The sequence below is a fragment of the Gossypium hirsutum genome, chromosome D05 (assembly GCF_007990345.1).
Source record: "Gossypium hirsutum isolate 1008001.06 chromosome D05, Gossypium_hirsutum_v2.1, whole genome shotgun sequence".
NCBI classification, from domain to species: Eukaryota; Viridiplantae; Streptophyta; class Magnoliopsida; order Malvales; family Malvaceae; genus Gossypium; species Gossypium hirsutum.
This window is the reverse complement of record NC_053441.1, coordinates 47295874-47315693: the sequence shown is the minus strand read 5'-3', so window position 1 is coordinate 47315693 and position 19820 is coordinate 47295874. Positions and strand designations below refer to the sequence as shown.

At 33.3% G+C, this 19820-nt stretch overlaps 2 protein-coding genes across 3 annotated transcripts; one reads left to right on the top strand and one right to left on the bottom strand.

Moving 5' to 3' along the window:
- Window positions 1–3310: 3310 nt before the first annotated feature.
- LOC107903704 (uncharacterized) lies at window positions 3311–6275 on the top strand. Its single transcript, XM_016829846.2, has 2 exons — window positions 3311–4037; window positions 5832–6275. Exons 1-2 carry the CDS (start codon window positions 3382–3384, stop codon window positions 6100–6102), a joined length of 927 nt encoding a protein of 308 aa, XP_016685335.1. The 5' UTR covers window positions 3311–3381; the 3' UTR covers window positions 6103–6275.
- Window positions 5907–10971, bottom strand: LOC107903705 (WAT1-related protein At3g28050). Of its 2 annotated transcripts, XM_016829849.2 has the most exons (9): window positions 10878–10969; window positions 10534–10772; window positions 10376–10438; window positions 10164–10277; window positions 8949–9180; window positions 8687–8845; window positions 8425–8576; window positions 7986–8168; window positions 5907–7374 (listed from the first exon to the last, which is right to left on the bottom strand). In XM_016829849.2, the coding sequence occupies exons 2-8, from the start codon at window positions 10713–10715 to the stop codon at window positions 8015–8017; spliced, it is 1056 nt and encodes a 351-aa protein (XP_016685338.1). In that variant the 5' UTR covers window positions 10716–10772; window positions 10878–10969; the 3' UTR covers window positions 5907–7374; window positions 7986–8014. The 2 variants fall into 2 exon arrangements, 1 of the variants encoding a protein (XP_016685338.1); XR_005913433.1 differs by having other exon boundaries at window positions 7116–7374; window positions 7607–8168; window positions 10534–10971.
- Between the last annotated feature and the right edge of the window lie 8849 nt (window positions 10972–19820).

Genomic DNA, 19820 nt, shown 5'->3' with positions numbered 1-19820 from the left:
TATTACTATTGATTAACATAATTTTTAGTTTTAATTGTTGGATTCCAACTGTAATTGTTTTTTATTGTTTGGGTCAAACGATATAAAAACTTAATGACCTTAATTTTTTTTTAATTTGGATCTAACGATTATAATTTAAAAGGAAAAAAAGAACAGAAGTAAAGTGGACTATGCAGTCCACATGGCGCATTTTGGAGTTATTCAGATCGCAGTCAGTAAAGTTGTGCTATTTAACTAAATAAAAATGATTTTTTTGCTAATTTCTTAAAAAGAAAAAAACACTTTTTGATATTGGAAAAACACCACTTCATGTACAATATTCTATTATTATTATTATTCATATTTAGTCGGGTCTTTTATAAAAATAATACAAAAAAATAATATAATATCAAAATAATATAAAATTTTTTATTTACCAAAATAAAAAAAAAACAGTTAAAAAAAACAAACCTGAAAGAAGGGCTGCCACAGGAGGCACCTTTGGTGCCTGAGGCAGAGGCGGCACCAATTGTTCGTATTTTGGCACTTTATTCGTATTTTTTTGGATTTTATTACTTTTAAAAAATATACTATTTTCTAATTTTTTATTTTACATTATTTTAGTACATTATATTTGAAATGTATTAATTTAGTGTGTTTTTATTAAAAGTAATAAAATTCGAGAAAAAATACGAACAAATGGCTGAAATAAGAGTTTTTTTTTTAAATTTATTTAAAAAACACACTAATGAATACATTTCAAACATAATGTACTACAATAATGTAAAATAAAAAAAATAGAAAATAGTATATTTTTTAAAAGCAATAAAATCAGGGAAAAAAATACGAATAAATGGCCAAAATACGAACAATTGGTGCTGCCTCTGCCACAGGCACCAAAGATGCCGCCTGTGGCAGGCCCTTCTTTCAGGTTTGTTTTATTTTAACTGTTTTTTTTGTATTATTTTGGTAAATAAAAAAAATTATATTATTTTAATATTATTTTATTTTTTTGTATTATTTTTGTAAAAGACCCTCATTAGTCACTTTAACATAACTATATTTAGAAGAAGAAAAAATCACCATTTTTTTAAGGAAAAAATTATTTATTATTCAAATATAATTTATGGATCCATGATAGATGTGTTTTTTTAAAGGTAAAAGATGTTTTTGTAAGCATATTAATTCAAAGATATATTATGATTATATATTTATTTCTTAGAAATATCAAAGCCATAAACTCTCTTTTAATACTAAATAGAGTATCGGGTAAAAGAAAAAATAAAGAAAAATTTTCATTTGTTTTTTTTTTTTTGGTGCTTCTTATGCTTTCAAAAATAAGTTCTGACATGAGAAATTAATTTATTTTTGTATATTTATAAAATTTGTTATATCCATCCAAAAAAATTGTTATGTATACTAATAAATTTAACAAAAATTGATATAAGACAAGAAAAATCTGACAGTCTTTATAATTTTTGCTACTCTCAAAATTTTTAATATCCCTCATATTTTCTTTATACTTCTTTAGGATTTTTGTAATCTTTTGTAATTTTTGGTACTATTTTTTCTACTCTCATGATTTTTTATATCATTAATATTTTTTAGTACAAATGAAATTTTTTATATATACTAATAAATTAAATAAATAAAACAAATGTTTCTAAAACGAACTAATATTTCATACTCGCTCATAATTTTAGTATGCTTTCGAAATTATGTTTTTGGCATGATAAATCAATAATTGGAATAAAAAAACATTATTTTTGCATATTAAGAAATTTATTTATGTGTGAGGATAAATTTACATGGGCAAATTCAGAAAATTTTTTTAGGGGACGAAATAAAGTTGTATATTTTTATGATAGTAAAAATATAATTTTACCATTTTAATAGCTTATATCTTTATAATTTTTAAAAAATTAAATTAAACTTGAGGACTAAAATATAATTTTACTATTACTTAAATAAAATGTTATAATTTATAAAAGAGGTAGGTTGGGCCCTGCGAACCCCTAGCTCTGTTTACATATATTGAAAATTAGTTGTTCTTTTGTATTTAATCGAGTGCATTTAATCACTTCAGCTTTTCTTGATATTTATTATATGAGGTGTATTTATTATTTTAGAATTTTTTAATTTTGGTTTATATTAAAAATTTACGTTATTTATTTAATATTCAATATTTGTTAATTTATCCTTATATATAAATAAATTTATTAGTATGTAAAATTAATAATTTTTATCAATATGCAAAAATAATATTTCTTAGATCGAAAATTGATTTTCTAGATCAAAACTTAATTTTAAAAGCATAAAAAAAATTAAGAGTTTAATTAAAAATTATGAGGAAATATAAGTACCAAATATTATGAGGAATACTAAATATTGATTCCTCTTGCTTTATTTATTAATTTTCAATATTTTGTATTTATTAGTATATATAATAAATTTTATTAAGATGCAAAATAATGTCTTTTTACCATCAAAAATTAATTTCTCATGCCACAACCTGAAAGCAATAACAAATGACGAGAACATATAAAAAATTTTGAAGTACTAAAAAATTATGAGAAATTACCAAAAAATTACGTGAGAGTAGCAAAATTTGAGCAAGTATCAAAACTTAGGAGAGAATAAAAAATATCAAGCTACTATTCCTTTCAAATCAAGATATATTTCATATGGGTAATTTTTACTATTAGTTCTTGTACTTTATAAAAATTATAGAATTAGTCATTATATTTTAATTTGATTAATTTTAGTTCTTGTATTTTTTCAAAATTTAAAATTTTAACCCTGACTCAAATAATAGCAGTTAAATACATTTGATTAAATTCAATTATTAGTCCTTTACTATGCGTATGCTTGTAAATTTAGTCCATATTCTCTAATTTGATCATTCTAAAATCATATATTTTTCGAACCTTGAAATTCCAGTCATGACGGAAAGATGAAAATGATAGTCGTTAATCTATTAATTAGATTTCCAACGAGTAATATGTGAGAATAATAAAGATGATATAGCATTATACATAAATAATGTGTTTTCAGAATAAGTTTTTAAAAATAGCATAACTTAATGAAAATAAAAATTATCATTTAGCGAGGGCTGAAATTTTATAATTTTAAAAAATACGGATTGAAAATGACCAAATTAAAATACAAAGACTAAATGCACAACTTTCGTAAAGCACAGGGACTAATAGCAGAATTTAACCCTTCCATATTTGTTTTACTAAGCATAAATTTGTTTTCGAAGCGTGTGACTGTTAATTTAAACCAAAGGATTAAATAAATAAATTCAAAATCTACAAGGTTTTTTTTTTTTAATTAAGAAAACCAATAAAATCGTAAATACATCAATCAAACCTGTTTTTAAACCAAAGCTATCCTATTTCTATGGCAGCAGCGGCAGCAGCACTTTCACCGTTTCTTTACTTAGATCCTAGCCAACGTCAACACTTCCATATTCACCTTAATCCCACCAAAACTCCTCCCTTTCTCTCATCTAGGAACCCTCTTCTTTCTCTCCAAAGACTCCACCAATGCAATTGCAGATGTTCTTTCCCTTCTTCCTCCCCCAACTCTGTCACTCCATCTCAGTACTACTCCTTTCTAGATGACCCATTTAGGGGAAGCCGTTTTTTGTCCAATGAGGAGCTTGAAAAGCTCAAAGCCTTGGAGTCTTTTGTTTATCTCCAAGAATTGGAATCTGGGTCGTTGTGGGTTCGGGTAATGAGGAACGAGGAGATGGATTTGACTGCTGGGTTGTTAGCTGAGTCATTCGCAGAGTCAATGTTGATGCCTTTGGGATATGGGGCTTTGTTGAGGTTTTTGGTGAAACAGTATTTGATTGAGAGAAGAGCTGTGATGCCACATGCGGTGACTCTTGTTGGGTTTTATAGAGACAAAGGTGGAGAAAAAGGAAATGAACTTGCTGGGACCGTTGAAGTTTGCTTTGATAAAAGGGGTGCTAATGCTTCTCCTCCTACACCTATACCTCCCAAGAATTCACCATATATCTGTAACATGACTGTTACAAAGCAGCTTAGAAGGTAATAGTTATTTCCTTATTTGTTGGATATTAGTGGAATCTAATAATGGCTTGTTAAATTGTATCCTGATTGGCTTTTGTGTGATCAAGATTTTCTATAGGTTGACAACTAAATAAGAGACAATGTAAGAATTGTAATGTTAAAAGTCATCTGATGGGTAATAAGTAATAACTAAGATATTTGTTCTCATTCCAAGTTGAGTTTTCATTACATTAATAGTAGTGCTACAAACTTAGCAGAGTCAAGATCACTAGCAGGTTAATTACTAAGTGGAAAACTTAGAATATGTAATGTTTAAGCCATTTTAGGAATAAGAAGCGGTTCCTGTAGTCAATATGCTCTCATTCTAGGTTGAGTTCTTCCTTTGTCAGCTTCTTCTTCCTCTGATATTTCATTGATGGAAATATATTTGGAAAAGCTTTTCCTTGGCTTTAAAATTAGGACCTATGTTTGGTTAATTCGGGTGAGTATCATATATGATATGTGTTTGAAATGGTTATATTCTAGTCTTTTTAAGATTTATATGGTTAGAGGTTATATTCTGTTATACCTACCACTCGGGCCTAACATGTGATAGATTCAAAAGACTCTACGTGGGCAACATAGAGGGTCCTGCACCCTTCCGATCACCCGAGTTGTCTTCAGATGATCCACCAACCCGACTTAATGAAGACCACCCGCTAAATACGGAAAGCACCTCCCTACCTAATTAGCTACCTGTTCGCTATAGATCAGTAATCCACTTCTCAGTATGAACATTCTCCCAGTGTAAACACTCTCTTCAACAACTTATGGAGCCCACCTTAGTGTAACAACTTTGGTTTGCCTGAATGAATAAAGTAATGGATCCCGCTATGCACGTCTTTCACATATTCCATGATGCCGACCTCCTCCATAATGGCTTGCCACATTACACTAGCAAACAAGAGGACGTATCCTATAAATACCCTCTCAAACGATGAGAAAGGGAGCTTTTGTGTCGTAAGCAATCTTTGAGCATTTATCTTCCTCAACTTTCTCCCCAGCTTTCTCCTTGTCCTCTTGTCTTTTCTAGCTCTCCGCCTCTTAAGGTGAACCAGCCTCTTCAACACAATCACATTCCCTTCTTTATCCTCCTCCTTCTTGTACATTGTATCAACATATTCTATAATTATTTCTTGGACGTGGTTTCTTAGAGAAAATGAAGAAGTTTGGATAGGGACATTTTACCCGTAGTACATATTCAAACTTTGCTAAATCTGGAAATAACATCTGATTGAATAATGTTTTAAGAATGTCAGAAAGGTAGTTCAGATGTTATCCATTGAAATTTGTGATGAAATTTCGTGGTTATAGACTGAAATTACATGCAACTGGATCCTTCAAATTTAACTCTTGCTGATTTTCTTGTTAAGTCTAAAAGCATTGTTCAATGCTTGATTTTTTTTCTTTTAACTAAGAATCCATATTAATGTGAGCATTCAGAGTTTTCTGATTTGAGTCTTGTTGTGGGTTGGGCACTCAACACGTCCAGTGTTATCCCGATGTTGCCAAGAGTTTTAGCGAGTTCACAAATTGGAAGCGTCTCAAAATGCCTAAACGGGCGAAACCATATAAACCAAAGAGTTTGCAACCTCTTGACCTGTAGTGTATAAGTCTTTGTCATGGTTTCTTATTCTAGCACTCCCACTTTGTGTAACCATAGGACTTTTAGTAAAGTCGGGAGACAAGTCCCGAAGCATTATTTTTTACATGTAATTAAACAGATGCATTCTTTACAACTAAATTCTTGGGTTCTGCTTTTGGATCATACAGGAGGGGCATTGGTTGGCATCTTCTCAAGGCAAGTGAGGAACTTTTATTTCAAATGGCTTCAACAAAAGAGGTATATTTGCATTGCAGAATGATTGATGAGGCTCCATTCAACATGTACATAAAAGCAGGATACAATGTTGTTCAGACGGATAGTGTCTTAATCTTGTTGACATTACAGAGACGTAAGCACTTGATGTGCAAGAAACTTCCCGTTTATAACAGTTTATACGAATCAGATATGTCGGAGTCTGGTGAGGAACTTCTCTCATAAAGAGATTTAGTTGAGAAATTAGTGTAATTTTGTAATATTTTGAGCTCAATGCTGTTCAAGGCACATCTACAAACCATGTGGTCAACATGCTCCCTCTTCTCTTGTTGTTATCATTGTTGTACGACGGTAATTTTTTGCTTCTTGGATTGTACGTGAAGATGACTTCATTCTTATATCATGTTTGCGGAGTTCTCTCTTAGTAAAATGGGGTTCTTCAATTATGCTACCCAGACTCGAATGAAAAATATGGATGTGTCCAACACTAACATTTTTCTTTTTGAAGTTTTCAATGTTTTAGGAGGGTATTAAAAAATTATTGTTCAAATATGGTAATGGGACAAGGAAAAAAGTGTTTGGTTAGGGAGAAAAGCAAGGGGGTAAAAAAGTGAAATTATTTCTTTAGTATGTTTGATAGGGAAGAAAAATAGAAAAAGAAGAAAAGATTATCATTTTAGAATGAGGAGAGGAGAAAGAAAAAAAAGTGATGTGGAAGTTAATTCAAAATTATGTATTTTTTAAATATTTTAATTTTTAATTTTTAATTATATATTTCTTACCAAGCACACCTATAATATATATATATATTATACATTACATTTTTCTATTTTTCTATCTCTTCAATTTCTAATATATTAGCAAAACCATAAATGTATCACTTTTTGTCGAAACATATTAAAGATAAATCTCAAAAAAATATATAAACTTTGGTATAGCATTATTTAACATTTACATATTATATACAAAATACTTTTATCTATCTAATATAAAAATAAAGTGAAGTGTTTATTTTGTTAAATGTGTAAAATTAAAATTTTAAATATATAATATATAATTAAACCAAATCAAAATTGTAATGATTAGTTTTATTACCTTAGCCAAACTTTTAATTCACACATTTTTTTCACCTGCTCAGTTCACATGATATTTATATGTTTGCATATTTTTGAGATTGAACTAGTGAACCGGAGAGGTGTAAAATAATTGTTTTTCGTTTTAGGGTTTCCCATGTCATATTGGAAATTAAAATAAAAATTAAAATGCTAATGGATTTCTAGATTTACATATTGCTTCTCTTATGTTCTTTTATGTTCAATTAGAGAATCTTAATATCAATAATTTAATGAGATGTAATGTGGTGGTTACTCAACTCATTCCTTAATAATGTGGTCATCCCCACTCATGAGAATAAAGCACATTTCATGGCCAGCTGTTTCCCTCCTCGGAGAGAACTTGCGATGAAAAGATTAGTCACTACTGTCAGCAATGGATACCCTGATTACAACAAAAAAAAAAACAAAAAGGAAAATATATCAATAATTTCTTACACTTAGTCTGCCTCTTGAGAGAGAGAAAGGTGGCCATTAATCGTATCTCAATATCCATGTCCAAATATTAAACAAAACAATAAGTTTATCTAGTCATATTGTTTCTATTACACTTCTTCCTCCCTTCAGATGCAGGGAAAACAATTACAATACCAACTAAAACTTCAAAAATAACATACCGGGCAATTGCCAAGACCTTGCACTACTCAACATAATCATATGATAGAAAAACTGAAAAAGTAAAAGGGAAAACATACAAATTATTGACATGTTGATGGAGAAACTATATTTCAAAAGAATATTTCTATTCAGCTCCTATGGCATGAACAAAGGCAGCTTGAGATATAGGCCAACCAATATCCAGTGGCCAGGCTACCTTCTTAGGAAAATGGTTGGCCATGTTATTTTAAAATGAAGCTTGCCTGAATGGGCTCTATCGGCAAAAAAATCAAATCCTATTATTTAAAGTGAGCTAAATACTCAGGATTACCAGAAGACGACACTATGGCAGCTTGTAACTTTACAATTCCCCTTATGGAAACATTCAATATAAGATACCTGTTTTTGATTGACTGTAAAGAAAATTCCTACGGTTCTCCGGTATTATTTGACAATAAAGCGACTTTTTGACTGCTTGATTCTGACATCATCCCCTGAGTTTGCACGTCTAACTTCCCTTCTTTTGCTTTTCCCCACATAACTGAGTAAAACCCAGTAACAATGACAATTGCACCAACTAAACTGTAACACGTGTGAAACAAAAATTAACAACTTATATATCTTAACTTCCTTTTGTAAGTGATGAGGGAGTTTTTCACAAGACAAAGAACATGACAAATGTTAAAAAGAAATATTAGAATCCGATATTGGTCCCATGACTGAAAAGAGTGCTCTAAACAAGACCAAGATGTAAAGCAGCTGCAGTGGCAATAATTATAAACAATACAAACAGCAAAACTACTAAAATAACAATGATAGTGAGTGATGAATGCGTCACCTTCCAAGAAAGAATGTATCCCCTAAGAAGATAACACCAATGACTACTGAAACAACAATTCCCAAAGGCTTGAACATGGAAACAAAAACAGGACCTGTCCGATGCATACACCAGGTAGAAACCCCAAGTTGGAATGCAGAGCCAAACACAGCCTACAATTCCCACATTAAAGCTCTTGATTAACTAGGTGCAAATTAGGATAAGCATGCAGTTGAACTGCAAAATTGTGTAGTAACGAATATTTCGGACCCTGACCACTTACTGAGTATATAACAGCAACCAATCTCACATCAGGTTTAAAGCTCCAAGCACTAAGATCTCCTCCCATGATCAAACAGATTATTCCCGATTGAAGGGTGACAAAGAAGCAATAATAGAAGACAACAAAAAGCTCAGCTGGGAATTTCTTAAGAACTGATGCCTGAAAGTTAAGGAGCACAAATCATTTCCTTTCTCTTAAAAGTAAGAAATCACAATGAAACCTGATTCAACTTTCTACACAGATACAAAGAAGAGGATTGGACCTGTACAATAAGCCAGGCAGAAGCAAACACGCAATCAGCTGCAAGGAGAAATCCTCCAATGACCCAATTAGACTGCTGCCCCAGAAGTAGATGAGGTGAGCTTGAATGTGAGGGTGCCATCAAAAGTGAGGGGCCTTTATAGAAAGTAACAATGAATGCCCCAGCAATTGACACTATGGTTCCCAGTGATTTGGCTTGGCTAGTGCTACTTCTCAAATTCAGTGTTTCCATCCTGAAATCACCAAATTCATCAACTTAAATCTATCTACAACATATATTTTACACATCTACTGTTACATTAGTACAGAACTGCACTTCAATACTTTGTGCACCACAAGTATGAAAAATGCAAGTAGTCAATTAAGTTCATTCACAGCTCAAGCAATGACATATAATTAGAGACAAAAGAACAGAAAAATGATTGGATGGAAACAGGAAGCCCAATGACATCAATTGTAGAAGTATAGTATTCTTCTCAAACATCTTCCAATCTTTTTCAGAAAAAAAAAAAACCCTCCACAACAATCAACCTGGAACTTCCAGATATCTACACCGCGTTATCACATTATCACCCGGATTCAACTTATACAAATAAGAATGCAATATCAAACAATACTTAACGCAAGGTCTACATTGATCATATCAGTTGCTGGCTAAAAGGAATTCATATTAGTCCTTGCCAACAGGATCTCAAAATGAGAACGAAAAGCAGCGAAAACCATCATCAAGAGGAACCTGAGTTGTAAGAAGCCTATAAAGGAGATGAATTGATAACTATTTGTGCAAGGAGATCAAACAAATTTGTCACTTAAATAAGTTCCCAATTTCCCACTTCAGTAAGAGTAAGAGCAGGCAACCTCCTAGGGACTGCAATCTGTTTCCTCTAAGCAACCATATTTCTTAAATACAAAAACAATCCCAAGAGAATTTATGAGGTATAGAAACAAACAAAATGGCTGCAGACATATTACTTCAAACTCAGTTCCAACCATTGACCCTTTTACAAACTGGAATACCAGGATTGCCCGAAAGGGTATGCTCATTTTTTCTGTCAAACCTATGTATAAATATGTGTTGGATACAAGTGGTACTTCAGGGGAAGTAAAGAGTAAATAGATTAAATGGCCTTGCATCCCATCGTCCACATATACTTTATCCTTTAGTTATCAGATTGATCAGAGTATTACACACAACGATAGGAGAAGAGATAATAACCTGAAAGCAACAGCAAGGATGAAGGTGAGACCTGGGATGAGATTAAGCATGGCAGTTGCCAGAGTAGGCGAGCTATAATATATCCCAGCATACCCAGAAATCTGGGCAAAGCAACTGCATACCAAATACCATGTAAAATATGAATGAAAGCCCTCAAATCCATAGTTATGTAACTGAAAACCCACATCATAATTTCCATTAATCTTACATACCCAAGAAGGCCAAGCAAGAAAAACCAACAAAGAATAGAGAAAGTGAGTGGAGGACGGTGTGACCTGCAGGGAAAACGGAAAATCAAAGGAGATAGTGAAATGGGAATTATGGAGAGAGAGAGAGAGAGAGAGAGAGAGAGAGAGAGAACGAACGGTACCTGTGGAAGAGAAAAGAAGCAGGGAGGAGAATGAGAGAGGCAAGAGCATTGGAATAGAAAACAAAGACGAAGTTGGGCATCCCATGGGACATTGCTGCTTTGCCCATTATCATGAGTCCAACTTGAGCAACCTCTGCCATTACCATCCCTACAATAGGCAAACCAATCATCTCCTTCCTCATTCTTCAGACCCAATTTCAGTTCTTGCGATCAACTTCTGTGCCACCTCCTTCCTAGGACTGAATTTTAAGTAGTTGGATTGTGAAGCAAATAAGTGGACACTTTCATTTCAATTTTAGTTATTAATATCAATTTTAAAGTCCTTTTATATTTAAAATACATACGCAGCCATAGCTACCAACAAGGAGTTATAGACGACAAGCAACGAGTCCAAGTCGCGGCTGACATAGCTCCTTTCGTCATTGCCTCCTTACCCAATACCTAGATTCTTGTGTGAGCATAAATAATGATTTAAATATTATACTACAACACAAAAGATGTAGCATGTTGAGTACGTCAAATCATCGTTGAGGCCGTCGATTTTAGTTGTATAAAAAGTTGAAAACAGCTATCTTTTAAGCATTAAAAAATTTCATTAGTTGAAATATTTTTAGTTTTTATTTTTTCGATACGTAGGAACTTTAAGCTTAATTGGTATTTATAGTGGTGATTTCTCGTAAAAAATCACCAATTACATTTCCCACTATCACACAAGCAAAAGTATGAAAGTAGTGGGTTGCAAAACGTGGGGTCATTCCCACGAACCAAAAGACAATTCCAACATTCTCCCATGTATCATAATGCATGAATCATGACAATATTTTCTCTTAAAATTTGAGTAGTATCTTCCATGTATCACAATATATAATGTCTCAACGTTTTAGCCCAATTTCTTAATGAATAAACCCAATATTTATTCCAGGTCTAAACTTTAGTGACATTTTTCAAAATAATAAAATTAATGTGCACACAAAATATGAGAAATATCAAACTTAATAGAGTTTCTTTATAATCGTTCTTCTAACGAAAATTTACAATGTGGGAACAAGTCCCATAGTGACAACATGATCCTTAAATTTGTATGGTGGCATGCCTTTAGTCAAAAGATCACCTAACATTTGCTCAGTGTTAATGTGCTCAATGACCACTTTCTTTTCTTTAACATGTTCCCCTATGGCTAAATACTTAATGTCGATATGTTTACTTCGACTTCCACTTTTTTTTGTTTACAGCCATAAAGACAACAACTGAATTGTCACAATATATCATCAACGACCTAGGAATCAAATCCACAAGTCTAAACCTAGAAACGAAACTCTTTAACCATACTTTATGTGAGGTAGCCTCAAAACATGAAACGAACCCAACCTTCATAGTGGAAGTAGCAACTAAGGTCTGCTTGATACTCCTCTAAGATATAGCTCTGCCAGCAAATATAAATATGTAACCTGATGTTGATTTACGTGAATCAACACAACTGACAAAGTCTGAATCGGAGTAGCCAATCACCTCCAAATTGTCTGATCGTTTGTACGTAAGCATGTAGTCCTTTGTCCCTTTAAGATATCTCAAAACTTTCTTTGCAACTCTTCAGTGGTCAATACCTAGATTACTCTGATATCTTCCCAACATTCCAACTACAAATGCAATATCAAGTCTTGTACAGATTTGAGCATACATCAGGCTTCCAACAATAGAAGCATGTGGAATGTTTTTCATTTGCTTCATCTCAAATTCGTTTTTCAGGCACTTGTTCAAATTGAACTTATCACCCTTCACGATAGGAGCAGCACTCGGTAAATAATCTTTCATCCAAAATATTTCAAAAACTTTTGTTCATATAGGTTTCTTAAGATAAACCTAAGATACCACGATGTCTATCACGATGAATCTTAATGCCAATGACATAAGACGTATTACCCATATCTTTCATACCAAAATTTTTAAAAAGATATTGTTTCACCTCATGTAGCATACCTCTATCATTTGTTGCAAGTAAAATATCGCCCACATATAGAATAAGGAAACATATTTTACTCCTGCTAACCTTCTGGTATATGCATTGATCCACGATATTTTCAACAAAACCAAACGAAGAGGTAACTACATGAAATTTTAAATACCACTGTCGGGAGGCTTGTTTCAATCTATATATGAACTTCTTTACCTTGCATATCAACTGTTCACCATCACTGGAGGAGAATTCTTCAGGTTGTTTTATGTATGCCTCTTCCTTTGGGTCACCATTGAGAAAGACGATTTTCACATCCATTTGTTCCAACTCAAGGTCAAAATGAGCTATTACTACTAACACAATGCGCACTGAATCTTTCTTAGATATAGGACTAAAAGTCTAAGTATAATCGATTCCTTTTCACTGAGTGAATCTTTTCACAACGAGTCCAAATTTATGTCTTTCTATGTTGCCCATTGAGTCTCTTTTTATTTTGAAGACTCTTTTACATCCAATGGTTTTTACCCTTTCAGGCAACGACACAAGATCCCCAACATCATTACTTTTCATGGAATTTGTCTATTCTTTAACAACTTGATCTACTAGAGTGTTTTCAATAGCTTGCAGATTTTCATTGATTGGTTGTTCAACACCTGGTTGAGCTTGAAGGATGTTTTGTATGATAACCAATCTCTCACCTGAAGTGAAAGGTTGTCCTATGAGAATCTTGTCCCGAGATAGATCTCTTCCACTGATTGAGTCATTCTCAAGAAATTTTACATTTCTCAATTCCACAATTTTTGTGTTATGAGATGGATAATAGAATCTGTATCATTTGGACCTTTCGGCATAACCAATGAAATACCAATTAATGGTCTCTAGGTCTAGTTTCTTTTCTTGCAGGTTATAAACTCTTACTTTAGATGGGCATCCCCATACACGTATATGTCGTAAACTCGGTTTCCAACTTTTGAATAACTCAAAAGGTGTCTTTGGGACAACCTTGGTTGAACTCGGTTTAATATATACATAGTCGTTTTAAGAGCTTTAATCTGTAAGGACTTAGGTAGCTTAGAGCTACTAAGCATACTTTGCACCATGTCTACTAAAGTCCAGTTTCTTCTTTCCACAACACCATTCTGATCAAGTGAGCCTAGCATAGTGTATTGGAAACTATATCGTTATCTTGAAGAAATTTCACAAATGGACCAAGTGGTTGTCCATCCTCAGTGTATCTACCATAATGTTCACCACCGCTATCGGTTCTCACAATCTTGACTTGCTTACCACATTATTTCTCTACTTCAGCCTTGAAAAATTTAAAGGCTTCTAATGCTTCGCTCTTGTGATGAAGCATGTAGAGATACATGTATTGTGATTAATCTTCTATGAAAGTGATGAAATATTTTTGACCTTGTACATCCATATCTAAGCAACATAGATTAGAATGGATGACTTTTGATATGGCCGAACTTCTCTTGGCACCTTTCTTTGACTTGTTAGTCTACTTGCCCTTAATACAGTCTATACAAATATTGAGATCACCAAATCTAAAGTACTGAGCACCCCATCATTGAGTAATCTCTTAATCCTTTCAATGGAGATGTGTCCTAATCTTCGATGCCATAAAATAGAGGAATTGTCATTTATAACACAAGATTTGGTACCAGTTTGAATGTACATAACATTATGAGTGACATTATTTTACAAATTAAGAGAATTAAGACCATCATATAAAACACCCAGATTTATAAAATAAACTAAAGCCAGTGTTTGAAAACCTAAAATAATACCCAAAAGGTGCAAATTGAAATAGAAACTAAATTTCTAGAAAAACTACGAATATAAAAAGTCTTTTCTAAAATTAAAACAAAACCACTCTTAAGCACTAATTTTCATGTTCCAATTGCTTCCACATGCGAGTCCATCTTATTTCTTGAATAGATGTGTCGCTCAACTCCCACTGATTCCCTCAGGTTTGTTAACCATTGTAAGGAATTTGAGATATAGATTGTAGAACTAGAATCAATCCATGTGTTATAAATAACATGATCAGCTGTTTAATATCACATTAATAATGTGCAAACGGAAACTATCGATGCAAGTATAGTAGACATATATAAGTCTGTCGGATATTGATCCCATGAGGATAACTGTCTTTTGTCTATCAATGTCAGTGCAATAAATAAATAGAAACAAGATAAATTGTGAGAGTAGTTGTCGAAGCAATAACTTGAAAACAATAAGATAAAATAAGATAATAATAAACTGGGATCCCCAACGTGAATATTCGATAGAATACTAAGTGCTCACTAGGTACAAAAGGGTAGGTGATTGTCGATGCATTAAATTGCAATGAATATCTTACCAAGCTTAACTTTTATATTTAATCTAAGACTTAAACATGCACATTAACCACACCATCTGATGATGGCAATGGAACACAATTAAGAATAAGTGGATTAAATTCCTCTAATTCTCAAGAAACTTCCGTTGTCATGTTTGTTAGCTTGAATTGTCACTACACATTCCAGTGTCAGTGACCGTAATAACACTTTCATGCTAAAAACATTCAAACCCAAAGATTAAATAGTAGAAGCAAGATTGAATAAAATAACATTTAACCCAGAAATCATGTATACTTCTGTACAAACATGAATTAGAAAGTAATCACCATTGTTTAGAAAAGAAATATAAAAGAAACAAGTGGAGAATACTATTCCTAGACAATCTCGACTTGAATCTCTCCATTCCCTCTTGTGTCGCACTCAGGGCTCCTCGTCAAGAGTTGATCTGCGTCCCTTTCACGTCGGTTCACCTGTAGGAGACTTAAGCCGCCATAGCCAAAAAGCTTTAAAAGATAGATTGAAGAAGATAATACCCCCCAAAAAGCCTACCTTTTTTTCTTTTCACATGAATATTTATATTCTTCCAAATAGCACAGGTGTCCTTTCATCAGAATCATGTTGCCTTTGTACGTACAAGTTGGTTATACCAGACTGGACAACTTACACATTTTTGTTCTTATCTGGACAGTTGTCAAGTGCGATAAAAATTTTGGGTGCAATTTGGAAATACTCATGTAGCGACATCGGTATCAAAACATGACAAAATTAAGGATAAATAGGCTAAGATCCACTAAGTTATAAAATGTAATTTACTGAACTGAAAATGTTAAAATATGTGCTAAAGATAACTAAATGGGGACAAATTAACCAATAAGTAGGGAGAAAACATATGTTCTTTCTAGTACTATCACACACCCCCAAACTTGAGTTTTTACTTGCCTCAAGTAAAATAGAAACTAGCAAGACTACACAAGAATTCACTAAGACAAATGATCATTCTAGCAACTTGAATCACCTAAAATCCCAATGAATGAGTCATATTCAGATAACCGAATATTGCATTTATAATACATACGTATGAATGAATAAGATTGCAACTTCATCAAAATCAGCATCATGCTTTAAATCCTAAATTCTATCTACCAATATAACATTTATCGTACTATACTAAGTATCTATGAATATCATAAATATATGTTTGTTTTTTTGTGAATAAGGTATATCGTTGCATTACTGTACTCTTGTTCCTGAGAAGTAATGATGGAGTGCAAAAAACCTCCAAAGAGTACGTAATTGCGCTGACACACACTTATGCAATGATAACCTTTGGCTAGATAAATTTTTTTAATGCTTGCATTGGAGTATTCCCTCTTTAACATTTCACAATACACCTATTTTGGAGTGTCTCTTATTCATAAATATATATAAGTAGCTATAAAAGGTAGATTCATTCAAGATTTAAGGAATGCTACTAGTCATCCATTACTAATGCAACCTAAATCATTCATCAAAGAATTGAATATACAACATTCAATCAAATTTATCCAACTCATTCATTGATAATTCACATGATTCAATAATTAATCATCGAATGTAACAAAAATTTTCAAACACATTTGCATTAACCACAAATAAACCTTGCATGCTTCATTAAACTCAATTTATTTTTGAAATGAGGGTGTATTTCCAAACCCCATATACATTCCCCAAAATTTAAAATTTGCATTATCCTTAATGCACTAAATTAAAATGCAATGACAATAGAAATGCAATGACAATGTGCACTAACAAAATAAAAATTACAGCTACGTGCATTGCATGAACACTACAGCTAAAAAAATTTAAAACAAACTAACTCAGTTTTCCTTAGCCGCAAATGTGGCTGCACGATGTTTATTCTTCCTTATCTTTTTCTCCTCCTTTTTGTGAATTTTGTCTTTGGAGCACTTTCTCTTCTTTTCTTTGGGATTCGCACGGTCCTCAAATCGCTCATCAGGTTCTGGCTCTACCTCGGCATCATCGATTGCTTCCTCTGTAACTTTCACCGGTTTAGCTCTATCTTACTCTAAATTATCAGTAGTTGCACCCATAAACTCGGGTACAGTGGCAATGTTCTGAGCAGATTCTTTCTCAACATCTTCTTCTTCATCCTTCTCGTTCACATCTGCAATAAGGACTTCCTCCTCTCCAACAATAACTTCCTCCTCAACAGCAGGTTCCTCTTAACCAGCAAAGAAGTCACCCTCGACTAGGCTATCAATCCTTTGCATGCACTCCTCAATATCCATTGATTCCTCTTCTTTCTCATCAATAGAGACATACACAATGGGCGGGGATGCCACTGATCTGTCTCTATCCCCTAAGTCATCATTCTCAGATGAGACTTCATAATCTTGGATGATCGGTGGGAACACTGGAAATTCTGGGAGTGGGACTGGGCTTAACTAACTTAATGCAGCTACAATAGAGTTGTTCCAGGCCTTAATATAAGCAGAGAAAAAATTTTGTGATCTGTCTATATCCACTATTGTAGCGACAAGCCTGATCTACTTATTATTGATGGAATTGACCAACTTCTCGATATTTTTCATTTTGTGCAACAATGATGTCTCTACAGTCAAGTTTGTTCCCTTGCTTTCTGTCTTGGTTTTGCCTTTTCTCGACTTGTTTATTTTTGCCTCCTTTATTATCGGCATATCTTTGCCACGAGTCATTCTTTCAATAGAGGCTTCATTGATCGGAACCTTATTATCTAGGACTTCTTCATCATTATAGGGCACAATCCCTTTCTGCTAGCATAATAGCATCACCAACGATGGGAAAACCAAAATTCCAATTTGCCTTGCGGCGCAGTCAACAATTTCCTGGTGGAGTATTGCATTGACATCAATATTTCTGCCATTGATAATTGAATGTATCAGTCATATTCTATCGAGGGTGACTATGGTGTTGTGAGTAGAGGGTTGTAGCTGGCAGTTGACAAAATGAAACCAGATTTTACTTTGCAATGTTAGGAAGCGTCGGTGCATCGTATAATTCCCTTGATGTAAACTCATCCACAATGCTCATTTGACACATCATCCATAATGCTCATTTGACACATAAATCCTTCACCAACAGGTCTCTTTTGTCATCTGTGATATCTTCAATAAACTTGAAGTGTTCATCTGCATCTACTTTAGTGTTACACAACTTATTGAATTTTTTAGCATCCCATGGGATTAAGCCTTCTCGAAAAAAGATGAACTCTAACTCATGGTCATAAAGGTTAGCGTAAAACTCATGTACAAATGAAGGAGAATAACTTCCAGGATGAGTGTAGAAACTCTCCCACTTCAGTTTAGAGATGGTTTTGTAGACTTGCTTGCCCAATTCTTGCTATTGCGAAAGGAGAATGCCCTGTTCTGGGTGGAAGTTTTGCTTCGAAATGTTGTCTTGAAACCTATCCTTGGCCACTTTCATTAAAAAGATCATCGGCTCCTTTTTTCTCTGTTGGCATGGAGGATTTCAATTCACGAACTGCAGTTACAAAGGACGAGTGTTCTTCAACAGACTTGGTGGCTTTCTTGATTGATCCTCTCATTCTTGCCATATATTTTTTTTGAGTGAAGATAGTTTAAAGTTGTAAAGGTTTAGCGAAAGTGAATAAAAATGGTTGCTTTGTATAAGTTACAATCGGCACAGTGGAAATGGTGTTTATAGTGAGTAAAAGAAGAAGATAGAAAGGCGCGAATTTTGTGAAGGGATATAAAGCTGTCGGGAATAAATATGTCCAATGAAAATTGTGCCTGCTCAGACAGATTAGACGGCTAGGTCACTTTTGATCAAACGGTGGGATCTGGAATTTCTGATATGCCCTCATTCTTAATGAGTCATAAGTGACAGTACAATAGTACGAACTGCGTTGAAATAAAACCCAAGTGCGTTGACAATGGTACCTAATTATTCTGCAAAAAAAAAAGAAGTAAAACAAACATGAACAAAAATAAAAAATAAAATAAAATAAAATAAATAATAATAAATTTAATAAAAATTAAAATTTTTCGACCAATTTAATGGCTTCTGCCTGCTTTTGATTAATATTCCCAAAATAGTGTTTCAACCGCTGTCTATTCACTTTGAATTGGTATCCATCATGTAAATCTCTGATTGTGACTGCACCATGGGGAAATACTTCGACAACTTCAAAAGGTCCAGACCAACGTGAGCGTAATTTACCCGGGTACAATTTCAGTCTAGAATTGAATAATAAAACTTGTTGACCTACGATAAATTGTCGTTTTAAAATAATTCTGTCATGCCATTGTTTGGTCTTTTCATTGTAAATTGTAGCGTTTTCATAGGCATTTTGCCTAATCTCCTCTAGTTCAGTGATATCCAACAACCTTTTCTTTCCTGCAATTTCATAGTCCATGTTCACTTGCTTAATTGCCCACATTGCTTTGTGCTTCAATTCAACTGGCAAGTGACATGCTTTCCCAAAAACCAATTGGTATGGCAACATCCCTAATAGAGTTTTGTATGCTGTTGCAATGCCCATAAAGGATCATTCAGTCTAGAAGACCAATCTTTCCTCGAAGGGTTCATAACCTTCTCAAGAATTTTTTTAATTTGTCAATTCGATACTTTGGCTTGTCTATTAGTTTACAGATGATAAGTAGTATCCATTCTATGATTAACTCCATATCTCTTCAGTGTGGCTGCCACTTGGTTGCAATGAAAGTGTGTACCTTGATCACTAATCAATGCCTTTGATGTGCCAAAGCGGGTGAGTATATGCTTGTGAAAAAAAATTAAGTATTGTCTTTGCATTATCCTTTGGGACTGCAACAGCTTCAACCCACTTTGAGACATAGTCAACAACTACTAATATATAAAGATTTCTAAATGAACTTGAAAATGGTCCTAAAAAATCCATACCCTAAACATCGAACAATTCAACCTGCATAATTAGCTATTGCAACATTTCATTGCGTTGGGATATA